The sequence below is a fragment of the Talaromyces proteolyticus genome (genome assembly GCF_021365285.1).
Source record: "Talaromyces proteolyticus strain PMI_201 chromosome Unknown BGW36scaffold_15, whole genome shotgun sequence".
NCBI classification, from domain to species: domain Eukaryota; kingdom Fungi; phylum Ascomycota; class Eurotiomycetes; order Eurotiales; family Trichocomaceae; genus Talaromyces; species Talaromyces proteolyticus.
Genome location: NW_025764291.1, coordinates 652,968 through 676,725, shown reverse-complemented (window position 1 = coordinate 676,725; position 23,758 = coordinate 652,968). Strand labels below are relative to the sequence as shown.

The 23,758-nt window shown below is 44.7% G+C and overlaps 8 protein-coding genes across 8 annotated transcripts; 3 read left to right on the top strand and 5 right to left on the bottom strand.

Moving 5' to 3' along the window:
- Positions 1-336: 336 nt before the first annotated feature.
- On the bottom strand, positions 337-2,816 carry BGW36DRAFT_433529 (uncharacterized protein; the record flags this gene model as incomplete). The annotated part of the gene is made up of 7 exons (XM_046221282.1): positions 337-894; positions 948-1,855; positions 1,908-2,221; positions 2,276-2,392; positions 2,460-2,515; positions 2,569-2,698; positions 2,755-2,816. The coding sequence occupies 7 exons, from the start codon at positions 2,814-2,816 to the stop codon at positions 337-339; spliced, it is 2,145 nt and encodes a 714-aa protein (XP_046065883.1).
- A 675-nt stretch (positions 2,817-3,491) lies between these two features.
- BGW36DRAFT_308223 (trichothecene biosynthesis acetyltransferase) lies at positions 3,492-4,916 on the bottom strand (the record flags this gene model as incomplete). The annotated part of the gene is made up of 1 exon (XM_046212317.1): positions 3,492-4,916. One exon carries the CDS (start codon positions 4,914-4,916, stop codon positions 3,492-3,494), a length of 1,425 nt encoding a protein of 474 aa, XP_046065882.1.
- Positions 4,917-5,658: 742 nt separating this feature from the next.
- BGW36DRAFT_308691 (salicylate 1-monooxygenase sala) lies at positions 5,659-7,079 on the top strand (the record flags this gene model as incomplete). The annotated part of the gene is made up of 2 exons (XM_046212353.1): positions 5,659-6,181; positions 6,238-7,079. The coding sequence occupies 2 exons, from the start codon at positions 5,659-5,661 to the stop codon at positions 7,077-7,079; spliced, it is 1,365 nt and encodes a 454-aa protein (XP_046065881.1).
- A 748-nt stretch (positions 7,080-7,827) lies between these two features.
- On the bottom strand, positions 7,828-10,510 carry BGW36DRAFT_308205 (fungal-specific transcription factor domain-containing protein; the record flags this gene model as incomplete). The annotated part of the gene is made up of 10 exons (XM_046212315.1): positions 7,828-8,004; positions 8,066-8,396; positions 8,462-8,931; positions 8,984-9,163; positions 9,287-9,552; positions 9,609-9,864; positions 9,976-10,129; positions 10,191-10,273; positions 10,335-10,372; positions 10,429-10,510. 10 exons carry the CDS (start codon positions 10,508-10,510, stop codon positions 7,828-7,830), a joined length of 2,037 nt encoding a protein of 678 aa, XP_046065880.1.
- A 1,337-nt stretch (positions 10,511-11,847) lies between these two features.
- BGW36DRAFT_466390 (uncharacterized protein) lies at positions 11,848-15,595 on the top strand (the record flags this gene model as incomplete). Its single annotated transcript, XM_046222340.1, has 5 exons — positions 11,848-12,547; positions 13,783-14,052; positions 14,867-14,962; positions 15,045-15,302; positions 15,429-15,595. 5 exons carry the CDS (start codon positions 11,848-11,850, stop codon positions 15,593-15,595), a joined length of 1,491 nt encoding a protein of 496 aa, XP_046065879.1.
- Positions 15,596-16,267: 672 nt separating this feature from the next.
- On the top strand, positions 16,268-18,732 carry BGW36DRAFT_412306 (uncharacterized protein; the record flags this gene model as incomplete). The annotated part of the gene is made up of 5 exons (XM_046219209.1): positions 16,268-16,597; positions 16,671-16,788; positions 16,823-16,987; positions 17,093-17,841; positions 18,034-18,732. The coding sequence occupies 5 exons, from the start codon at positions 16,268-16,270 to the stop codon at positions 18,730-18,732; spliced, it is 2,061 nt and encodes a 686-aa protein (XP_046065878.1).
- A 590-nt stretch (positions 18,733-19,322) lies between these two features.
- Positions 19,323-22,153, bottom strand: BGW36DRAFT_308252 (putative C6 transcription factor; the record flags this gene model as incomplete). Its single annotated transcript, XM_046212320.1, has 7 exons — positions 19,323-20,448; positions 20,500-20,670; positions 20,719-21,353; positions 21,403-21,488; positions 21,558-21,826; positions 21,884-22,006; positions 22,074-22,153. The coding sequence occupies 7 exons, from the start codon at positions 22,151-22,153 to the stop codon at positions 19,323-19,325; spliced, it is 2,490 nt and encodes an 829-aa protein (XP_046065877.1).
- Positions 22,154-22,508: 355 nt separating this feature from the next.
- On the bottom strand, positions 22,509-23,730 carry BGW36DRAFT_390997 (putative proline utilization protein PrnX). The gene has a single exon (XM_046217554.1). The coding sequence runs from the start codon at positions 23,651-23,653 to the stop codon at positions 22,598-22,600; it is 1,056 nt and encodes a 351-aa protein (XP_046065876.1). The 5' UTR covers positions 23,654-23,730; the 3' UTR covers positions 22,509-22,597.
- Positions 23,731-23,758: the final 28 nt, after the last annotated feature.

Sequence of the window (23,758 nt, the reverse complement as noted above, 5' to 3'; positions counted from 1 at the left end):
CCTGCTGATCAATCGCTTATTTGCAATTACTCGGCGCTGTGAAGCGTATCTCATATATCCGATCCGAGCTACGAGAAGCCGGGGAAATCGAGCAGCGTCTCTGATTGGCTCAAAACATCGTCAAAGCATCCATCAGTAAGCACCACTAAGCATGATGTAATATCCGGCGGATTAGCGGAGCTGTGCAGGCTAGTCCCCGGATATGACGTAGACCTTATCGAGGTTGGTCACATGATTAGTCAGTCCCCATTGGCCAAGTATAGTCTCTCTATCCGATAATCGAGGCTTATCCATTCCTCATCTGATCAATCGACATATACAAGAGTTTGCTTTCTGTTATAAGTTGCCAACCTCCCAGAAGCCAGTGTGATGGCCGGCCTGGTCTTGAAACTGAAAGAAAGGATCATAACTGATATCCATAACGGCCGAATTCTCCATCATTTCAGCTCCCGACCATACAGAAAGGTCGGTTTGATGCTGTTGCTGCAGTGCAAGACGCTCCTCAGCCATCGCTGAATATCCAGTCCGCCCTGGTGCTACTCTAGTAGTGTTGCCGCGTACAGCAGCATCAGAAAAGGGCGGAAATTCCTGGCCCCCGTTGGACGTGTCGACTTCAGCGGCGGGGTTTGGACGATGGAAGATTTGTGTTTCGACGGTATTGCCCTCGTCGTCCTCGTTATCTTTGAGTTCTCCATGGTCTGTAGGATCATTGATGAACGAAGAATCAAAAAGACCTCGTCCTGGTTTGTGTGAGGATTTCTTCGGACAGGTATAATCGAGAATGTCCCACATTAAAGATGTGTTTATAGAGACAGTCCTGCGGCTGGTGTCTAGTTCATCCGTATGGTGAGTCGATTTAAACGCCGATTGAACTAATGTGTCTAAACAGTCGTACTGTTTGCGTGTTAAGAGGATGTTCTTTCAGCACAGTTTTATCTTGAACTTACCATCCACTGACAAACCGGCCACACTGTGCCCAACTCGTCAACAAATCGCATGCATTTGGCAAGCTTACTCTGCGCTGAAGTGCGGACTCGGATATCGGCAGCGCGGCAATAGTATATATGTATAGTGGCAGCAATGGCAGCGCAGTAACCGATAAATGGGTCCGAAACTCGATAGTCTTTCTCCCATACCATGTCAATCAATCGAGCTGTCCATGTCGAATGAAGCATTGCTAATTCAGATGATGTTTTCCAAAAGGTATTGGGAACAGACATTTGAATAGACTGATGCGGGCGTGACGAATATAGAAATGGATGATTAAGCATGCTATGAATGGCGTGATACGCGAATTGCAGATACAACCAGGGGCTCCAGAAGTCGCGATTGCTCTGCAGCTCTTCGTTAGAACGGTCGAGAAATCTCACCGCGTCGTAGCGATGATATGTTGGAAAACGAGTCTCAACTTCCATTAAATGCGCGCCTATGATTGCATAGTCGGACTCTGGAGACCAAGGAGGCTTTGGATTGCCATCTGCACACTGCGCAACGTAGCCTCGAACTTCCCGCCACAAGGACGATTGTTGAACCATATATGTCCATATAGCACCGCGTTCGGTCCTTGTGATAGTTGCTGAATCTTGTGGTGTTAATGGTGGTGGTCTACCTGATTCCCTTAACGAATCTCGTTTAGGTTCCATATATCTCGGGTCGTCGATATCATCTAGCATATTCAACATCATTAAGCGTGGTGCATAAAGTTGATTCAGCAGATGTATGCTGTAGAAAACTCTTCTTTTTGCCTCTGCATTTGGGGAATAGACTTCGCTGTTCTTCTCTATATCCATATCGGCACCTGTAGAGAGAGCATTTGCTAAATTGATGTGAAGCCAAGAAAGATGAGTGTCCTGAGCTTGTTCACAGTCAGCTATGAGTAAGCCTCCCATATGAATAGAGCATCCTACCAACGAAATTTGAAAAGGCTAGCAAGCATAAACTCTGTATGGTTGACAATTTCACACCACCTTGCGCGACTCTAAACATGATATGGCCACGGGCAACTTCCGCGTATTTCTGCGACAGTTTCTCCGAGCCGCTGGCAAAGAATTCTCGATTCGAAAAGCGAATAGCAAGTGCCAAAAGTGAGTAAATAACCTCTTCTGGTAGTGTTTGAGGCGAAGAAAGATCCTCACGCTCGAATAGCCAGAGCGGCTGGCGATGACAGTATTGGAAATAGAGACGAATAATTTCTACAATAATATCTGTCGGCGGGAGAGGTCTGTATCAGTGTTATCAACAAACCATCACTTTTAATGGACGATGGATAGCCTACTCTGTTCCGGTTGATTTCGGCGGTTGATCATGAGACACAGTATGTGTTACTTGATGAATAGGTGACTGCGAATGACTAGACAATCGGGATATCTGCTCTTGAGTTGACGGCACCGGGCTTGAAGATTCAGCTTTGAGGAACAAAGTCGATAATAAGTAAATATTTAAAGCGTAAATATACATACTTTACTCTTTCAAGCATCAATTCCATCTTCTCTTCCAGCTGTGCCAAGCGCCCCTCCTACAGAAAGGTCAGTACGATAAAAAATAAAGCAAAAAAGCGGTGAATCCCACGATATTCTTCCCATTTTCTTTTCCCGATGGAACTGCGAGTACGGCCTCATCGCCATATCGGCAAACTTGTACAAGTCGCGTACACGTTGAACAAGAAGGCCTTTCACCTGGACATCGAGTCTTCTTCCGCCTGCCGAAGATCAGTATTAGTTCCGGATGAAAGTCCACATAGCTTTCAAAGCGTACCTGCAATTCTCACAGGCTCGATGCCAACGCTTCGAGGATTGCTGGTTTGAGGGACCAGTCATAAAGTAAATTTATGGTGTTGATTCGGTTAAAACTCTAAGCATGAGGAATGAATCTATATTACATGAGGCTTGGAGATCTTATTTGTGCGGCAATCGATGGTCAGGTGATCGCTGCCTGGGCGGTCAGGCAGAGACCAATTGAACCAGGACAGACAACTCAGAGGAAAGAGCATTGCTGCACTAATAGATAGACATAAAGCAAATTTCAAGTTTTATTGGCATCCCCGAAACAGTTTTGGGGCTAGTATTTCACTTTTTCAGCACTTATTTTTAAAAAAATCGGTTTCAGTACATACCGGGGTTTAAGAATGAAAAAAATATTTTATTTATATTATATATTAAGAAGATGCTGGATAATGTAAACCATCTAAAATAGGAGCTGGATAAATACCAAATAAAACTGCTCATAGAACAAAAGTTAATAACATTCTAAATTCTCTTTTATTTCACCTGGCAACTGGCCTGCTTTACATATATATATCAATTGATAAAGTTGACATTCAGCTTCCTATAGTTCCTATGGATGCCTCAATAAAGAAAAAAAATCTTCCAGAGCGATATCATTTTTGATAAATAGCTTTCAATTTCACAATATATTTAAATTATTATTACCATGATAAGATCCCTTTCTTGCCTCAAACCCCTCACTAATGCATACATATAGAAATTATATAATCAACCAATATATTCAACATAACTCGTCCAAACTGGGTCTTTATTCAAGACCGCGACATCTGCTTCGGTCAATGCCGCAATAAAGTCACAATCGCCATCTGGATTCTGGGGTAAAAAGGCTAGAAGCCCTGGGCACGACACGCCTTTGAGGCACGGCCGTCTGACGAAATCCGGTCTGCCCAGCTTTCCAAAATCAAAGTACAGCTCTGCAGCACGAACTGAAGATGAACCAATGTCTGTTTCTGTATTGACACGACCACCGTAGGTAATGGTAGACTTATCCGGTTGGCTCATAATAAATGATGCGAAACTGCGCACATGGTAGGCGTTGCTGACCTCGTTCAAGCGCTTACGCATACGCGATGCAATCGTCGAAAGGGGCTTCTCAGTCAGATCCTTGACAGAAACGTGTGTCTGCACATTATGAATCACGTCGCCCAAATAATTGGATGAAATGCCCAGTGACTTTCGGCCGTCGATCGTGCGAGAAAACTTAGCAACCGTATTAAGATCAAGACGTGGAAGACGGGCAGTGATAAATCGTTGCCAACAGAAGGCACTAATTGCATCATCTGTCGTAATATATGGAACACCGGGCTCAAAGCCTTCTTTCTGGCTAGCAAGATCCTTTAATTTGGCCATTTTTGCTGCGGTGAGGCGGAAGAAGTGCCAGGTTGTTGTAGTTGGGGTTACTATTGGATTATCTGCTGTGATTGGGGGACGGAGGAGATGGCTATGATCTAGCATCGGCTCATCCGGACCAAGGAGAGGGAAAAGCTTTCTGCGGTCTCTATTGGCTTCTTCCAGGAAAGACTCTGGGAATTCTTCTCCTCGCATTGCCATGGCGATCATGCGTGCCAACCAGAAATGACCACCCGCGTCACCCGTGGCGTGGTGAAGAACGAAATTCAAAAATATTCCTCCGTTGATAAAGCTAACCTGCAGCCGAATAACTCGAGCTGGATCCTCCTCGGATCCGTGAAATGGTTGCGGGAATGATGAGCAGGGGGAGAGAAATGCTGAATCTAACATATTAATTGGAGCCTTCAAGCGTTTTACCTCTGCATATGTTGGGAATGCGTCTGAGACATCCTTGACGACGACTGGACGTTCTGCAGGAGGGCAGGGGGCGTATTTATTAACGCCCGAATACCCTGGTGCTTTGCCTACATTGACGATCTGGGCCGCCATCCACGGAACCTTTTCTTCGACTTTTCTCATTGCATTTTCGATATCTTTGATGATTTCCTCCTGCGAGACGTTCTGCGGCATGGAGAAAGTCAGAATGATATGGCTATATGCCTGAAGCATTGGCAGCTGGCCGAATACGTCTTGATAACGATTCAAATCCTGCCATTCCTTTTCCTTGTCTACCTGCACGGGATTTGGAGAGTCTTGGTTCGAATTTGGTGCAAAGTAGAGCATCATGCGCTCTAGTATGCCAATGATCATATCCATGGTGACTCTTGTTGAAGAACAGAAAAGCATAAATTCAGTGCAATTGCGGATATGGCCATACAGGTCGAGGTTGACACAACCATGCTTTTAAACTCCAGCGCGTGGGATTAATGCCTGCATAGGATGCACAACTCCGATATTGAAACTCCGAGTCATGATTGCCGTGAACGATCATCGCCATAGAAATCAGGACGGAGAACTTGAAATAGCCGCGATCCCCCACCCATCTGACGGCTATTAGAATAAAGAGTGGTATAAAAATGAAAAGGGTTTGAGCATTAATAAAAAAGAAGTTTTAAAAATTAAGCTCTCGGAATTTTGACGTGACTTCTCTGGTAAGGTGACGAGAACTCTAAAGCCATAGTTCTACTAGTCCCCCGTAAGATAACTATCCTAGGTCACAGAATACGAATGTCTCGAACGGTCTGACGTTGACTGTCGGGTTTAAAGATGAAACGTTATCTAACAATGGGCTATTGTTTGGCCATATAAATCGGATCCTCCGAGTGGCATTTCTCGGAGTGAAGACAATCAAGAGAGGTCTGGAGTTTTTTCTCGGGTTATCGGAGTATATGGTATTACCCTAGCACAAAAGTGACATATAAAGATGCTAACAAACCAGTATCCACCGGAGAGTAAAATCAATGTTTGACATTCACGAATTAGAAAAAACTCGCGATTGCCAAGAAAAGCCTCAATGGGCAACTGCATGAGCAAAAAGGAGTCGCATTCGACCTCCCATGAGGAACAATTCGAGATAGCTATTGTTGGCGGGGGCATTTGTGGCTTGATTTTAGCAATTGGGCTGTTGAAGCGAAATGTCAAAATCACGATTTATGAACAGTCGCAAAGCTTTCGCGAAATAGGAGCCGGTGTTGCCTTCACTGCCAATGCGATTCAATGCATGCGTTTAATACATCCAGGAATAGTTGATGCTTTGAAAACAGTTGCTACATCTAACGGCAATCCTGACGATCCAAATGACTATCTCCAGTTTGCTGACGGATTTAATCAAAAGGAGGACGAAGAATCGAAAATCATCTTCAAATTGTACGCTGGCTACCGTGGCTTTGAAGGATGTCATCGTGCCCATCTATTGGACGAGCTTGTCAAATTAGTTCCAGATAACGTCGTCCGGTTCTGTAAGCGACTGGATCATTACGTCGACCCCGGGGATGAAGGCAAACTGAAGTTGTACTTTGAAGATGGTTCGACCGCAGAAGCAGACGCAGGTGAGTCATCCAACACACCCTCATGAAGACCCATACTCATTCATAACTTCGTATAGTCATTGGGTGTGATGGAATCAAGTCCAAAGTGCGTCGCATTTTGTTAGGGGAAGAAAATCCGGCGTCATATCCAACATATAGTCACAAATCTGCATTTCGCGCCTTGATTCCAATGGATAGGGCCGCTTCTGCATTAGGCGACGAGTTAGCAAGGAATCAACGCATGCATCTCGGACCAAGCGCCCATTTATTACACTTCCCAGTCGCTCACCAGAGCCTTTTGAACGTTGTTGCATTCTTGGATGATTCAACCGAGCGATCTTACTCATCGAGGCTTTCGGAGCCGGGGAGCAAGCAAGAAGTTGTCCAGGCCTTTGCAAGTTGGGGACCCACCGTTCGCACAATCACAAACCTTCTGGATGACGAGATGGATAAATGGTTCATATTCGATACAAACGACCATCCAGCTCCCAAATATGCAAGTGGTCGTGTCTGTATCGCAGGTGATGCAGCCCATGCAGCTTCGCCACATCATGGTGCAGGTGCTGGAATCGGAGTCGAAGATGCGCTTGCGCTATCAAGGTTGCTAGAGTTGGTCACAGAGTCGATGGAAAAGGGTGGTCGTGCTTCAAAGCAAGAAGCTCTGACTGCGGCATTTGCAGCTTTCGATGCTGTTCGTCGTGAGCGCACGCAATGGTTTGTGGGAAGTAGCCGGATGATATGCAATGTGTACGAATTGAATAACGCGGAAACAGGCAATGATATGGATAAGATATATGAGGAGATTAAATGGCGATCGCATAAAATATGGCATTTTGACATTGATGGAATGCTACGACAGGTTGAGGATCAGTACAAAGGCAAGTTGGATGGCGATAATATTCCAAAAAGCATGCTGTAAAACTACATGTATACTAATTATTAGGTGCTTACTTGCATCAAATCGGATTTCATTACATAGTATACTTTCTTATCCCTTTCCTTTTCAATGAATATACAGGCAATCGCAAGGGATGACGCTGTCGAAATTCTGCTATTGCGAATGACGATCATCTTAGGTTGTATCGTGGTATCGACCTCGGCGTCGAGAGCCATGCTGGTATCTTGTACAAAACAAGCTTTAGAAAAAAGCATTAACAAAAGCATATATGAAACACTCATAGATGCATGTGATGCATTCAAGTCAGAGCCGAAGTGGCTTTGGAGTTCATAGATTGACTTTATGTGGACTCATGGTTGAGAAGCTGCTGATCAAGGCCTGAAACCTGAGACGCTGCTGAAAAGTGCATTATATCCCAGTACACCATTTCTAAGAAACAGCTATGACACGACAGGCTTTATGAATCGAGGTGAGACGCTGGGCGGATGTTTCATGTGTCTGTGTTGGCCTATGAAGGACCCACACAAAGTGACTAGCTTCGAGTGAATCAAATCGGACTGATGTTGTATAATTGTAGATCACTGACCATTCCTTCATGTGTGTTGCTTCAATTCGATAGATAATGAGACAAAGCTGACTAGCTCTGTATCTACCACCGACGGCCTTGGTCCACAAGATGCCTCGCAGAGTTTGACTGCAAAATTGGGGATATCCACATTTTGTAGTCGAAATGTGAAATATCCATTAGCTTTAATTCACCTCAACGCAGCTAGAGGTTCGGAAACTCGGGAATAACAGCGTCGAAAAGGTTTGTGATATCGAAGCCAGAAGGAATATTGCCACCCATGAGAGGCTGTAGGTCAGTAGTGGGATAAAATAGTTGATCTGTGTAAGGTACAGAGACTTGATTAGGTATTTCACCATGGATAGGCATTTGGTTCGTCGGCTAATGCAGGTTGTTAGATCTTATAAATCTTTTGATGTTTCCAAAGGTAATGTGTCCTTACTAAATGGGTAGGCAGATATGTCATTGGCTGAGGTGCCTGTGACATCCCTTCGAAAGATTTCGTAGAGAGATATGGGGTATATCTAGTGACAGATTCAGCAGCCATGCGCTGTTCAGGATTGATGTCTCGGACGAATTGGCGTGCAATGTGAGCAAAGTCTGAAAGCAAGGAGCTAGGAAGAGAACCTCCAGTTGCATACTCGAGCCGACTAAAGTAACCGCCAGCAACGTCTAAAAGAGCTAGATTGGTGCTAGTTTCCGGATGGGAGGGATTGTGGACGACAAAGTCGAAAAGAATGAACAATGCCGAAAGTGGAATTACACCAAGCATCCTATCGCAATTAGCGCAGCCACGTCAACAAATTTATGAGAAAGAAAGGACTAGGGAGTAGAATACCAGATTGGCGTGTAAGGCTCAGCATCAATATACCGTGTGTTTTCGATAATTTGACGTGCGGTGTACATGAGCCTCTTTTTGGCGTCTTCCATACGCCCAGATGCTGTGCCAGCGCCGACATGTAGTGTGAGCCTGCATAGGGCGATGACCACGGCATGGTAGAAGAAATGTGCTCGCAGAGCGACCAGCAGAGTCCAGGACGTGTTACTTCCTCCGGGTCGAAATGGGTCACCAGGTCGAAATTCTACTGGGAGCGAGTTTCTCCATTGGTCTAAATCATCATTCACCTGGTCGATAGCAGAAAAGTACTGCTCAGGCGTCTTCATCGTAGCTGTGACTGAGAACAGCATTTCATAGGCCCGTGAAACCAGACGGGCAAACCGAGCTGACGAAAGGAACCAATCGACACCTCCAAATACAGTTTCGGGGATTTCTGGAAGAGGGCAGCCAATGTCGAAGTCACTCAATCCCTGAATGGACATTAGCAACGGGGCGCCGTTTACTTGGTGATGAATTCTTTACCGAACTGGTGCCGGCGAAGAAGCATGTGGTCTTTTCTAAGGTATATATAACCCAGAAAGTCCTATGGCCCGCGTCGACACTTGTGGCTCTATTATATCCCAATGCTTGGGCCATCCTTGCCGCTTCGGAAATTAATGTCTCTTCGATCTGTATGCAAGAAAGGTTTAAGGCAAATATGGTCTATGACACTGTTAGCTACAGGCTGCCGATCGCGTGAGGTTAATTTTTGGTTTTTACCATAGCAGTGATAGCCTGAAAAATGTCAGCGCCTCTTGCAAAAATCTGTCTTTTGGGGGAACTCACTTGAAGGTTTTCCAAAGCCTCTCGTGGGAGAAGAAGGTCTGGAAACAAGCCCAGAGCAATTTGATATAGCTTCCACGCTTTGCCTTTGCCTGTCTCGAAAGATCCACCTTCCGTGTACTGGCAACCTAGAGCTAGCACAGAATGATACAAAGCAGAAAAGGCCGCACTTGCAGACAGATGGGTGGGCAAGTCCCGACTGTGGGCTTTCTCCTCAAAGCTTTGCCGATCGAGAAATGGATAGATCGGATGAACTTGTTCAAAATATACTTCAAAGGAAAGTTAGAACTAGAGGTAATCCAAGGCGAGCATGATTGAGCCATACCTGCTATATACCCCGCGGCAGCCTCCGCCGAGACTTGCTCTGGCGTGGCCGGACTTTTGAATTTGATCATTGCACCGGGGCCCTTCCATTCGTAAATATCGTTGCTACGATTCATTCTAGCATTAATGACGCAGCCAATTGCCTCGATAAGGTCCCGGAGCTTGCTGTGCCCTAGCCGCTCGGACAATGATCGGATTCTGCTTTCAGAGAAGAAGGCAAGACTAGCGCTTGCAACTGATCCGAGGTTTTCATCAGCCTATTATGCGGGTGGTAATTAAGAAGAACCAGCAAATACCATAGTGCTCAGCAGCCTGTTTGCAATTGTTAACGGCCATCTATGATACTTTTTGTCTATGTTTTTACTCACCTTGACAATTGAAGACTCGTTTCTCCAGCCACCAACACCGTCAATGTATCTCTTCTCTAGAAGATGATCAATGTAGATTGTCTGCGGATGCTCCCATCTTGGAGCAGACTCCCCCAAGCTAGCGTCGCTTGGTGTCTGGATGACGGGTAACTGACTCAAAGGACGGTCTAACAATGATCTATGAGACAACGGAAAATGTAGATTGTATTCACAACTCACCATGGCTTGGAGGATTTTCAGACTCTGGCAGCCTCAATTTCCGTTTTGTTTGGCTGAAATGGCATTGCTGGCGCCGTTTCTGTGCACCACACCGTATGATTGGCCAAGGGAACCAGCCACAGGTTACGGGCAATACTTACGAGGCAATTGTTACAAGTCTGGGAATCGGGTTTATCTCCTATGAGAGTGTCAATAATTGCAGTCATCAGATTAGACGAGTCATGTGCCTCATACGTATGCATCGCACTTTGCGTGCCTTGCACTGGTCGCACGATTTGGAAATCCTCGGCCGCAACACGGTTGCCGACTCTGCCATGTCAGTTGTATATTCGATCGCGCTCGGCGATTTTCTTCGACGCCCGAGAGACAGTTGTCCCACGACTTCTGGGTCGCGGTGTCAGTCCTACTCGCGTAAGCCGACAGGCGATGCAATCAATGAATATAGGCAGAAGTCGCAGCGTGGATTTTGCAGGGATACATTTGGCCACGCCAGTCATGTGACCTCGGCTCTCGGAAGTCGACGTCGTGGTAGTCTGGTCTAGGCTCGCCACGCAGCGAGGTTGTTTCATGCTTGCATAATATTACCAATTGATATAGTTACCTCAAGAAGCTTTGTAGCTGACAAACGCATTTGGGCGTCTGGATCGCACCGAGGTGTGAAATTCTCCCGTTCTCCGTCTCGCGCAAGATCCCGGCGGTCCGCAGCGCCGCTCGGCATTTGGAAAATTACTCATAATCGCCACATACGGCCGTACTGCGGAGTGCTAGATTGCTGATCGGTGTCGCGTCCTGTCAACAAAGCTGACGTTTTTATTTCAACGTCGAACTCGGCAAGATGTGGACTCGACGACCTGATAAATACCATGGCACGTCATCATTGGCCAGTAACCGAGTCAGTTTGTAGAACAGCAAACCAGTTGACGGCTTCATGGAGTATGCAACTCTCTCCTCCTGCTACATATATGCGTTCTTTCTATCAACATTGAAGGTGGTCAAAATCCCTGAAATCCAGCATTGTCTCAATTTTCGTGTCCACAGGTTAGTCTTTGTTTCACTGTGGAGCTGAATGGGTGTTGAGTTGGTGCATGAATTAAATAGTAATTTACGTATTCTCCAAGTCAATATGAAAAATTTCCACTCAAACTGATCTAGAGGGTGTCATTATTTGAAAGATGGCACGATACAGGCTGACAGGTGAACCATCGAAGTCAATGTTGATTTGAATGGAGTCAGAAGTTGCATTGTCAGAATCTTTGGCTTAGTCGACAATCACTTGTGTTTAAAGATCATTGTTATTCCTATTGACGGTGGAATGAATTCAGAGAAAGCATAATCGTATTGTTTCCTTCAACCTTTCAAATACTGGGCTTGACCAGAGGGAAATCGGGAACAAGCATTGTTTATAGGTCCCATTTGCACTTTGTCACAAGAAATCTCCGGGTTAAAAGCTGTCTGTGCCTAGTGAATGTTGAATTTCCATATCAACGGTAATTCAAATAAAAGAAAACATTCTTACCTTATTTGTTTTAAAAACCGAAGAAACGCCTGCCTTCGTCAATCTCAACGTTCATTTCTCGCGAAATCTCGTCAGTACTCCTATACGCTTCTCCACCCAACAGGTCTGGGCCCAAAGCAATTAAAGACACTGCAATTATGCCGACATACATCCGCACTTACTCCGGGGCTAGTGGAAGACACGGCAGTCGAGAAAGTTCCAGTAATAACAGTAGCTATCGAACTAGCACTCGTATCGGTTCTAGCAGCCATTCATCTCCCGGTTACAGAGTTGTCTATTCTTATGACGACGACAGCGACTATGGCAGCTACCGTAGCTCTTCCCGTCGGCTAGGAGCCTCTAACCATCATAGATCGTCAAGCTACTCACCAATGAGTGACCGAGACCGCAGAGGCCGTGCTGACGAGGAACGATATCAAAGTAGTTCTCGAGGCGATGATTATTATTCCACATCGAGTGATCGGAACTATTCCGGGCCCTCGAGACTCGATGACTTGTCCGATCTCTTTTCTAGGCTTGATATAGGCCCTGCCAGTAACGATTATTATACAGAGTCTGGATCATCCGGTCGCTCAACCCGGAGCAGTAATGACCGGAGGGAAGACCCCGATTGGCGGCGTGAAATATCATCTAGTGACTACGAATCTCCCACGGGTCGATCAAGCAATTATGTCGATGAAGATGACGATGAAGAACAAGTTCATTACTCCATAGATACCACCAGCGATGACCCTCGGCGTCAAGTACTTAGACGTCATTTCACCGGTGAAAATATGGAGGGGGATGTGGATATGTGGATGACGCGAGAGGAAGATGGCACCCCTAACGTTCTCGCGGGTAATTTTTATTTCAGACACCGACGTTAAATCCAATGAAGAACAAAGGTTTTGATTTTTGTTTACTTGAAAGGGAATTAGTTGATATATATGTGCGTAAATATAATTAATTCTGCTATCCACTTTATTACGCACGTCAATTAATATTTATAAATCAAGGAATCTACTGAGAGGAAGATACTTTGAAGCAGATTCTAGGTACTTCCGTATAACAATGAGGGTATCTGTAATATGTATATCAATTGTATGATATTATTTGAATGTTGGTGTTGATCTATGAAGTGAGGTAAAAGAAAATGATCTATGCTAGGCATCATGGGCCGAGATTAACCCATTGGATACTTTGTTCTTGATTATCTTATATCAATATATAGCAGCTATGCTTCTTATCCACTTGCTAAGACTCCGTTAAAAATGTATGAGTATGATGTTGTAGAAAATTTTATCCCTAATTAACTCATACAAAGCTAGCACATATCCTTTAATAATATTACTACAATATAAATACATTCTACTGAAGACATTGTAATGACATTTACATATTACTTATAACAAGGACCCATTACTATACATATTAATTTCATCTAAAACCGTAGACATTCGGTGGATTTGAATCTTCAATATAGCTGGTAATGAATGAACCTTCAACTTACTCTTGGACTCGTGCAAAAGATTGCGTTGGAAACAAAAAGAAAAAAAATTGTTTGTTATATTTTTTTGTCGGTTGATAGATACAGGTTTGAATATGCCATTCAAAATGTTTGACAAAGCCTTTGATATATTCAAGACAAAAGCTCTTAAAAAATTTTGACTAACATTTACATCAAAATACCTTTATATAAAAGTGTAATTCAATCATTTTTACTATAACTAAAAGTCAAACACCAACAAGGCCATCAAAACTAAGGTAGCATGAAGTAATTTACATATATTAATATTGCCTCCAACGCCCATTATTCTCCCAGAAAGCTATCAACTCCATTCTCTTACGATTCTTCTAATACATTGAACACCATCCCACACCACCGAAGGTACATATAACGTCTCCGAATACAACCAACGAAGCTAGGCCAGATAGTTCGGCCTCGAAAAGACAGAATGCCCAATAAAAAGAGTAAGAGCCTTATCTTTCCTGTCCAGCTGGCGCTGTGATGACCTAGATATTATATGGATTCTTAGTTTATCAATATTTTTGAATTAGACGGACTACATGCTAACAGAGGTCAAAATCTGCAGAGAAATTGAAGCCCTCCTGGGTAGATGTCGCCACATTGTGCGTTATAACCGGTGTATCCAATAGTGTTTCTCACGGCAAGATGAAACCCAAACTTGACAAGTTCAAGGAAACACACTTTAATCAATTAGCTAGTCACCGGGAGAAGAAAAAGATTCAGGAAGTGGCAGGGAAGAGAAAGAAACTGGAGAAAGAGTTGGGCAAGTTATTAGATGAGATAGAGCAACGGCGCTCTGCATTGAAGAAGGGCTCGCTACCTCGTGAAGCGCGAAGTAGGCATTAGGCTAACGAAACTGAAGCCGAGGAAGAGAGACAGGAACTTCTGGCATCAAGAAGGAGAAAGGGAAAAACATCGATGAAGGGCTAAGCAACCTAGACAACTATTTAAGAAGAACGTGATCGAGCGACTCAAATGCGTATTTAAGGAATGCACGATCAAGCAACTTAGACAAGCGATCCAAAAAAACGATCAAAAAAGAAGGTCAAGCATCTAACAGCAAATAAGTTGCCTGGTAGAATGAGGATGCTGCATCTGGGGGTTAAATGAGTTCTTCGGGATGACTGGGCTGTTGATAGTGAATCACAAGCGACATGACTGTCTTCTCTTCCGAGCTCGAACGTTCTTTTGAGTCAATTAGAGTCTTCTTCTGCCTTTTCGTTGCTAGTGAAAGTACATTATAGGCCAAATTTTAATTACTCATTGGCATGACTCGTTCTACTTGAGATGTGAGCTGAATTCCACAAAGAAAATTCTCATTGATGCTCTATGTGCATTATGATGACTATATCATAAATTTAGCTCAAGTTATGTGTCATGATGAGTTACAACCAGACTTTATACGATATTTAAACAGTCAATTTCCAAAATTTACAATCTTGTAAATTTCTTTCTCCTCATCCTCAATAATCGCATTTTACAACTCAAACCCTTTTTTGGTACCACCGCAGAGGCAGTTATGATGAACACTCCTAAATACTATGAGTCCAAAGACAGTGACAAAGGTATAGCAGCTTAAATTGTTGCTTATTATCTCTTATTTGATATTCTATCTCCATTCTTTAATAGATGCTAACATAACTGCAAAGCTTTGGACCAAGACAGACATAAGAATGTTGGTACCACCGCAGAGGCAGTTATGAGGGATACTCCTGAATACTATGAGTCCAAAGACAGTGACGAAGGTATAATAGCTCAACTTGTTGCCTATCATCTCTCTTTGACATTCTATCTCCATTCTTCAATAGACGCTGACAAACTGCAAAGCTTTGGACCAAGACAGATATAAGAATGTTGATACACTCCCCCCTGGGAATTATGAAATCGAGGATGGCAAATTGTTGTACATGCCGTTTGAAACAGACCAAAAGGACTGGTTCCTCTCCCAGGGTGGTAAATTCGTTGTATCTTTGGATAAACTTCGCTCTGGAATATGGGGAGTTACAGGTTCCAAGATCTGTTATGTGAAGTCGTCGAAGGGCAGATTCATTGACTTGGGGCCTGCACCTGCACCATTGACAAAATGTTAGTGCTCTTTCCTTCCATTTTTCTATGGTCCAATGCATGTTCTTTCGCAATCAATAACTCTAAGACCACTTCACATTTCATGCATATCAATTGATGTGTAATTGTTGACTGGTGTATACATAGCCTCACCGTCCAGGCCATCTAATAATAAGAAAAAGCCGTACAACCCCAGAGTGGTGAAAGCTATCGGGTGGATCGCCAACGCCTCACCAGAAAAGAGGGCGAAAGCTACACACGAGAATGATGAACGCATAATGAAAGTGAAGGAACAACGTGGAAAAGCCAAATAGTCCGCCCACAGCAGTCTTCAACAAACTCTTCTCAGGTATCTAACCCATCATAAAGTATCCCATTATCATGCTGATAGTAATTCTCCATCTTCTTGCTTCCTAGTCTGGGTCTCGTAAATCTTGTACCCAAAAAGCTAGCATCTCTCATTCTCGAAACGGGCTAGTAATTCGAGATTCCAAGCGACGTCGTTTTGAGATGCAGTCGATTTCCATTTTAATCTTTTTCCCAAATTGGTCGAAGTTCAAGCTTTAGAAGTACGGCGATTTTATAATTGCTCGCACGACTATCAATGGTTTCTTTTCTTTCAGATTGCAATTGTGAAGTTTAATCGTGTATGTTATTGAATTTCAATACCTCTAATAGATTGCTAGCTATTTTAATCCTATAACTCTTTCTACAGACATTATAATATAGGGACACTATTCTGACCTACAAATGACTACTAAGAGACCCAGAGTGTTCGAAATGCAAAACACGCGAATATAAGAAGTTTATAAGAGACAGATTCCAATATTCTCTTCAATCCCATTTCCTTTATGAATTGTAAATGCTCCATATTATCTAAATTACTTTAAATGTACATATTTAGGTCAAAAATTTGCAGATACAGCTTTATTGTCTATTCTGTGTTCTCTTCTCAGTTCCAACCATGAATATCTGGTGCATAATTAATGTACAACTACGACCTGCACCGGAAATTAACATATTTGCGCGCTGGTATGAGAAAACTGGAAGTGAAAAAACAGCAACAACAAGATTCATTAGGAATTTTCCAAAATATTTTTCTTTCACAGTCTTTTAAATCTGCTTATAAGTCTGACAGAAGTCATGGTAACTTTCAAAGAGCTTTGAATGAAAAGCATCTACCAAACACAGCGTTTTATGTTATCATAACCCCTTCAACTTTACTATCAGAAGAAGACCATTGCCTTGGTGCCAAATTTGAGAGAATTTATACATGGCCAGTAAAAGCAGCTATAAAACCAAATCCAGCGGAAACAGTGAGTTATATTTCAATTACTTTAATATGAAATCTTGTACTTCATACATTACTGTCTACCTTCTATTTTCTAGTTTGAAATTCTCTGCCTTATCCTAGGTTTTCATAGCAGAGATATGATTCTATCCACTTTCATTCCTACTGTTATGAAGGAGCTGTATTCAAGGAGACAAGGTGTCGCTGAGCTAAGTGGTGATTTTGAGAAGCTTCACGCAGAAATTCCCAGAAAATGATTTAGAAGATGAAAACGGATCCCAGCCAAGATCATCTAGCGTAAAACGGCCGTTCTTCATACCCCCTAATGAGGGCCGACGGAATGATAGACGCAGGAGTAAATCGCAAAATCCTGCTCAAGAAGAGGATTCTCGATTTAGAGAGGAAAGCCCAAAATGTGAGGAGCAAGTTCGCCTTGCTTCAGGGTAGTCTTCTAGTAGGTGAAAGTTGTACGTCGAAGAGACTGAGATGCTCTTAAGACGGCGACAACCATCCATGCTAGACCGAGGTAGTGTTGGTGTGATGAAGGAATGCTGGAAGTCGACCGGGTTACCCAAGGATTTGATGGACCAATATGGAAGAGATTTACTGGGTACAGAATCAGAGAATCCCCAAAGGCAAAGAAGGAATCACCCTGCATCTCGGCCATCCGATAGACCCAGATTGACCACTGAGCATAAGGAGGTGTCTGAAACGAAGAGAGCGGAGTCGAGAAGAAGTAGGGAACCTATAACAATTAGGGTGCCTATGGAGACAGCGGAATATGCAACTTGGAGGGAGTTCCCACCGAGGAGGGAAGAAAAACGACGGACTTCGACGGAAACAAGGAAGCCTATAACAACTAAGGGGCCCGTGGAGAGAATAGGAACCGAGGCCACGAGGGAGTATCAAGTGAGAAGGGAGCAGAAACAACGGATATCGCTGGGTATGACGGAAGATCCTCAGACTAGATTTTATGAAAGTCGAGAGATTTATCGACCAGACTACAACAGAGGCGCTAGACACCGATTTGGCACCTGCGAAACTGAAAGAGAACCTAACGAGCTTCGTGATAAAGTAGAAGACAGACCTGGAAAAGGTGGCGTCAGAGACTGTTTAAATCCCCTCGGAGCTTACAGACCGTATGAGGTACCTGTTGATCCTAGAGTTCCTCAAGACGAAGACGGCGCTCAGCTGCCAGATCGCAGACTTCCTAGAAACCCGTTCCAAATTTATGGAAGTCCGAAGAGCCGCATTCGGCCAGACATACAGGTTATGAACGTTTCGTTGATCACTTTAATTCTTCCGACAATGAATCCTCTCGGCCAACCAAAAGGGGCACACGATTGAGCGATCTTGAGTATGACAGACCTGGGCCCCCTTCTCGATCGAGCACGAGATATTCACAGCGGTTGAGGTCATCAGAACATGGATCACTGAGGGATTCTAGATATCAATCGCCAGACCGGCCTTCAGACTCTCATTCTCAATCATATGAATCTCAGCCCTCCGGAGCCCTTGCACCCCCAAAACTCCAATTCTGATCATCGTCAAAGGTTCCGCTCGTACCTCCTCCATCCAGACCCACCATCTTCCAGATCCACCTCTATGGACGTATTATTTTACGAACCTTCGTCCTCAGAGTCAGCAAACACTTCAGAAAGCCATCGCTTCCCAAGCCCCCCTTCCGCCAGGCCACAACCCCGCCGGCGAGCCCAATCTGTCAAATTTTCGCCTCCGGAGGATGAACCTAGTTCTGAATCAACATCGTCAGCGTCTTCTTTCAACTCTGTCCATTCCTACGTGCGATCTAGACCGCCTAATTCTCCCATGCCTGACGCGACTACACAATTTTTCACTTCACCGCCTCCTCCTTATAGGCCATCAGATCCTTCCAGTGAGTCAGAAGTAGCCGGACATTCGAAGCCAGCATTGCCAAAACGTGAGAAGACGTCCGGCTGCTTTCCAAGTTCAACCTCTTTGACCTCCTTGTCACCTACAAAACCCTCCTCTTCGACCTATTCCTATGTCCGATCAAGACCCGCTGAGAATACAGAGACCCCCAGGACTCCGTGGCCTGTTTGCCCATTACAATCTACTAGGCGGTCTGAACATCCCAAGCGCACGGACCCATCTGGGGCAAAGCCAAAGAGTACAGGGTAGAGGGCTACTGTAGTCCCCGAGCTCACCAGAGCTTCACAGCCTGGTAGTACTTACAATCGCATAGAAAAGTACGAGGCCCGGTCTCCAACCCCTACCGCCCCAGGAGCTTAGAATCATTTAAGACATGGCAGAGATTTAGAATCTCTAAAAACTCAAAGCTCCTTTAGATTCCAGGAGCTGACGGATTAATGAAGCGGCGTGGCGACTGCACGGAACCCCCTCCCCCCGAGAATATCGAGAAATGATACATGTACCTCGTCAGTGCGAGGACACTATTCCGATGATGATTTGGAGTAGGAAGAAAGCTGTTTTCTTTTCTTTTCTTGCTGGGCTTCTGGTTTCCCAAAATGAATCCTTCAAGGAATAGTTTGTTTATAATGCATGGATCATACGTTTATTTTGCGATACTTAAATGGAGGCGCGAATTGTTAAGATATTTCAATCTGGAAAACCGCTCTCGAAAAGATGAGTCGGCCTCGTGAAATACCTTTAAATTCTCCCTTGCTTGAATAATCAACTATAAAGAGACAATCCCAAGGTTAAGGAATATATACAGATGATAAAACTTCGCTGTGATTCAATTTCATAACTCATAACACCCACCCATCGCCAGATCCATGGGGTCCATTCAATGTACTATCCAAATTGATACTTGTTCCTGCACCTGGTCCAATAACCTCAGCATCGAAACATGGGATAGCAGTAAATTCATCCAATTCTTGTGGGAAATTTGAAACAAAACCTTCAAAACCAAAATGCGGTGTTTGTGGCAGCCCCGCGGTGTTGGGTGAGTGTGCAATATCAAATTGGTGGTGGGGGAGCGGTGTTCCAGCATTATTGGGGCTGCTGTCGCTGGTTCCATCCATTTTTATGTTTTGGCTAATGAGCTGGTGGTTATTGGGAAGTTGTGAGCGGGTGGTTATATCACTGTTTCCAGGAGGGAAATTTGCGGTAGAGGATGAGAAAGGGTTGTTGGGTAGAGGAAGTTGGGATGCGATGTTATTTTGGTTAATGACGCTGGTGGGTGTTCCATTTCCTGTTGTTGGGGATAAGGGTCCCGTCTTCCACAGCATTTCCCAATTTTTGAATCGTTCATAGCCTGAGTCGAGAGCTTCTTGGCGACTTTGTGCTTGGGACTGACTCCAGTCCTCTAGACGACGGATAGCGCGCTCTAGTGCCTCAATGACGCTAACAGCAGACTTGGCGGAGCCGACACCCATAGACATGATCTTAATGAGGCCCATTCCTTGAGATAAAGCATTCCCCAGTCGCTCGGTGCGTTTGGTTAAGCTTTGGGCAAGGATTACGAGAAGGGCGGCTCGGCAAGAGCTAAATTCAGTGTACGATGCTCGAGCGAGCCCAGTTTCGTCTCGTAACAGTCGACACAAATCAACAATTTCAAGGGCCGCTTCCACACAGTCGCTTACTAAGATCGTTCTTATTGATCGACTTGCTGACGACTTTTGCTGGGATGGGGCGAAATTAATACCCTTGACATTGCTGAAGAGGAACGGTCTTCCAATAAATATCCTAGCCAGGCAGTAATCCAACTTCAAATGTACGTTAGGGCGAAACAGGGGGCCGCTTGGGTTGAGATCACGGCAAGATGTTTCCTCTGGAAGACTGGACCACCATTCGATTAGGTGTCGGCGTAGCGTAAGAAGCTTTTCGAGACATTCCGGTTGCTGCCATTTTCGACATCTTCGTAGTGACGATCTAAAACTATCAATACGGCCGTTACCATATCAGTCAAGTTCTTGCACTCACATTTCAGACACAAATTCTCCGAGTTTCAAAGTCAAGGTTATAAGGGCCACCATATTTGTATAGTTGTTTGGAGCAGAAGAAGAAACCAGACTTGGTATATCAACTGGTAAATCTGCGTCGACGTCGGAATCAATGATAGAAGCCGGTCTGCCATGCAAAATGCTGATTCGTCTGCATCTATGTTAGCATTTGTAGTTACCAATATTATGATATTCCCACTTCTCAATAGTAAAGGCAGTCCAGAATACACGGTTCCGGACTTCCTGCATATGGGTGTCCAGTCCTTCGGCTGCGTATTTCCTATGCATGCCATTTTGGATGGCCATTTTTATAGCTAGCCCAAAATAGGTATATGAGAGGCCCGAGGTATCAAGTGGCAGCAAATATGTACCAATCAACAGACACGCTTGGACACTTCTGACAGATGCGGTGGCAATGATATCCGGGAGGAGTTTAGATGCAAAATGATAAAAAGTCAAGCCGACCTCGTCTTCAGAAAACCGATGGTCGTCATTTGCTGATCCTTCTCTAGTTATCTTATTGACAGGGGTTGGAGATTCCATGTGAGCAAATTGTGTTCCTATGGCCAAGATCATCAGGATGGCGCAAACTGACGCGGCATCCACCGACGTTAGACTGCTCGGGTTGTTGTAACAGATAGCCAGCTTGTCGCGCAGCCAGTCTTCTTCGATATAAAAGTTGTTTGTTTTGGCATATTTGAATGCCGCACTGACGAGGAAATCAGCAACATAACGAGGCGGTAGACATGTAATGGCCGCGGAAACGAGCGATGAGCCTGATTGCAGCTGAGTCCCTCGCCACCGCTCCTCGAAGGGAACCGCCTCCGAGTTGTCCTATTTAAGTCAGTTACTAGAACTAGGAGTTGATAATTCAGAACCATACCTCTGGCGCGGCAGTTTGCATCCACTCGTCGATCTTTCGTCTGATTTTCATAGAAAAGTTCAAATATGAAAATTCTCCAGAGTATTCTGCATATACATCAGTATATTCTTTTACGCTTAAAACAAGCAAAATATAAAGCCAAGTCATGAGCATACGAGTAGTATTATCCGGAAAAGCACGGATACTAAAGTCCTCTTCGTCGATGGCCAGATCATCCAAATCATCGGCCTCTACCTGGGTCGGAGGCCCATCAGACTCCGACAGTCCGCGATGGCGCTTCTGCAAATCTTCAGCAGCTTTACGCAGCGACGGAATATCAAATGTTGTGTTAGGCATGTAATATGATAGTATACGCTCCATGTAACGGACGCGCTCAGCTTCTGCGTCGTCATCACGACTGAAGCTACCAGCTCGATTATGGAGGCTAAAATCGGCATTAGAAAAGCGATACACTTGAAGTTTATAAGTTCGGCGAGCAAACCGGTTCAATTTGTCATTTTGGTCGGGCGGCGTGTTAAAGACACACTGGCGATGATAGCGAGTGCATCTCCGACACGGAACTCCGCCTTCGCATTTCTCCTTGACTCTGCGACATCCATCGCATCTGCGGAATATTTAGCACACGATTCAAGGTTGTCCAGCGGTTTTAAAGAGATTGGATTAAAACATACGCTCGCACAGCCCTTTTGCGGTTTTCTTCAGCAACCCGGGGTCGCTTGGCTCTGCTGGGACTGTACTGGCGGTGTTCCATGGCTCATTTCGTGCGGGGATGAGGAAGCTATGGCTGCAAACATGAAGTCAAAGTGCCAGGGACGAAAAGTAAGATTCTGAACAGAGTTGAAACAGAAAGACCAATCAGTAGGAGGAAGGGCCACGGCGCTCGCAAATGCATGGAAGGTCCGGGACTGCGAACAATCGTGGAGGTTTGAGATAACGAAAGGGAAACCGTCCGATGTGGCATAGCGGCAAAACGCACGAGGGGAAATCGCACCGGCCATTCCTAAATGGGATTAGTCCGGAGAGTGCCGGTTGGGGCCAGACAGGCTAGCCCGAACCAGATAAGGCAGCTTCTGGGCCAATCACCGCGCGCAGAGCCTACCCCCTCGCTATTTCTACATTATAAAGCATCAATTGATGGCGTTGACGAGAATGGGGATTGGATATATATATCATCCTTTGCAACTACTACATATACTCAGAATGCCACTGTCGTTCCAAGCCCTTTCTCTTCAGCCATCTCAAGCAGGGTCTTCGCGACCACCAGGTCCATAATCCCCATGCCAACACACTTGAATACAACGTTACCAATCCCACTATGAATTTTCTTCGATTGTGAATCCGGATCTGCTGAAAAAATGTCCCCAATTTCGATGAGTTGATCCTCCTTCACCCCAGCTTTGATTAGCTCTCCGGCCTCTTTCTGACATGCTTCCACCGAATCTACGTAAATCTTTCCCTCCCTCCCAGAGAGCAGCGTCTGCGAGTCGATTTCTTGCATATGTGGCTTGTACGAGCCAATCAGTGAAATGAATCTCTGATTTTGGTCTGCAATTGCATTATAGCTGAATAAAGGTTCGACCGATGGAGTGCAACAAAATAAGACATTACTCGTAGCCAAATCAGCACCGAGCCGGGCCGCATATTCATCAGGCTGTAGGGATGACTTTGAATACGAGGAAATCTTAACATCCGGATATCGCCGCTGTAAATCCGGTAGAAGATAATCCATCAATGTGTCCAGACGGTCTTGGCTGCGATTAATGAATGTAATGGCTTCTATAAGACCGGTATTGCAAAGCAAAAGAGCCAAACGAGCATGCCACTCTGCTTGTCGTCCAGCGCCGAAAACAAGTACGTGCTTCTTGGATATCCAAGTACATCGAGTAAACAATGTCATTGTTGCCAACGCCGTACGAAAAGCGGTTACTTCTGCAGCGCTGATCACGCCTAGCAAGGCCCCTTCGGGAGAGAGCAGGTTAATTACACCTCGAATAGGCGCATTGTGGGGAACAGCGACGACTTTGAAGCCAGTGGATTGTGTATCAGACACTGGCATGAAAAGAGTTGTGTCGCCATTTGTAGTCACGATACTGCTGCGTATTGGCTGGTGGATTAAATGTTGTTTTTGGGAGGACCTTTGGGCAGAGGATGCAGCCAAAGCGTTAGAAAGATTGCGGAGAAGGAGCTCGCATTTGGGTCGGTTGAGATTTTGGAGAAGTTCGCTTAGTTGTTCTTCTGGGAGGACGAGCATGGCGATGTGGGATGCTTATTAAATTGGTGAAGATGAGAAGAGTCCGGGTACATGTATGAGCAAATTACAGTTCATCAAGAGGCGCGTCAACTATTAATAGTATTT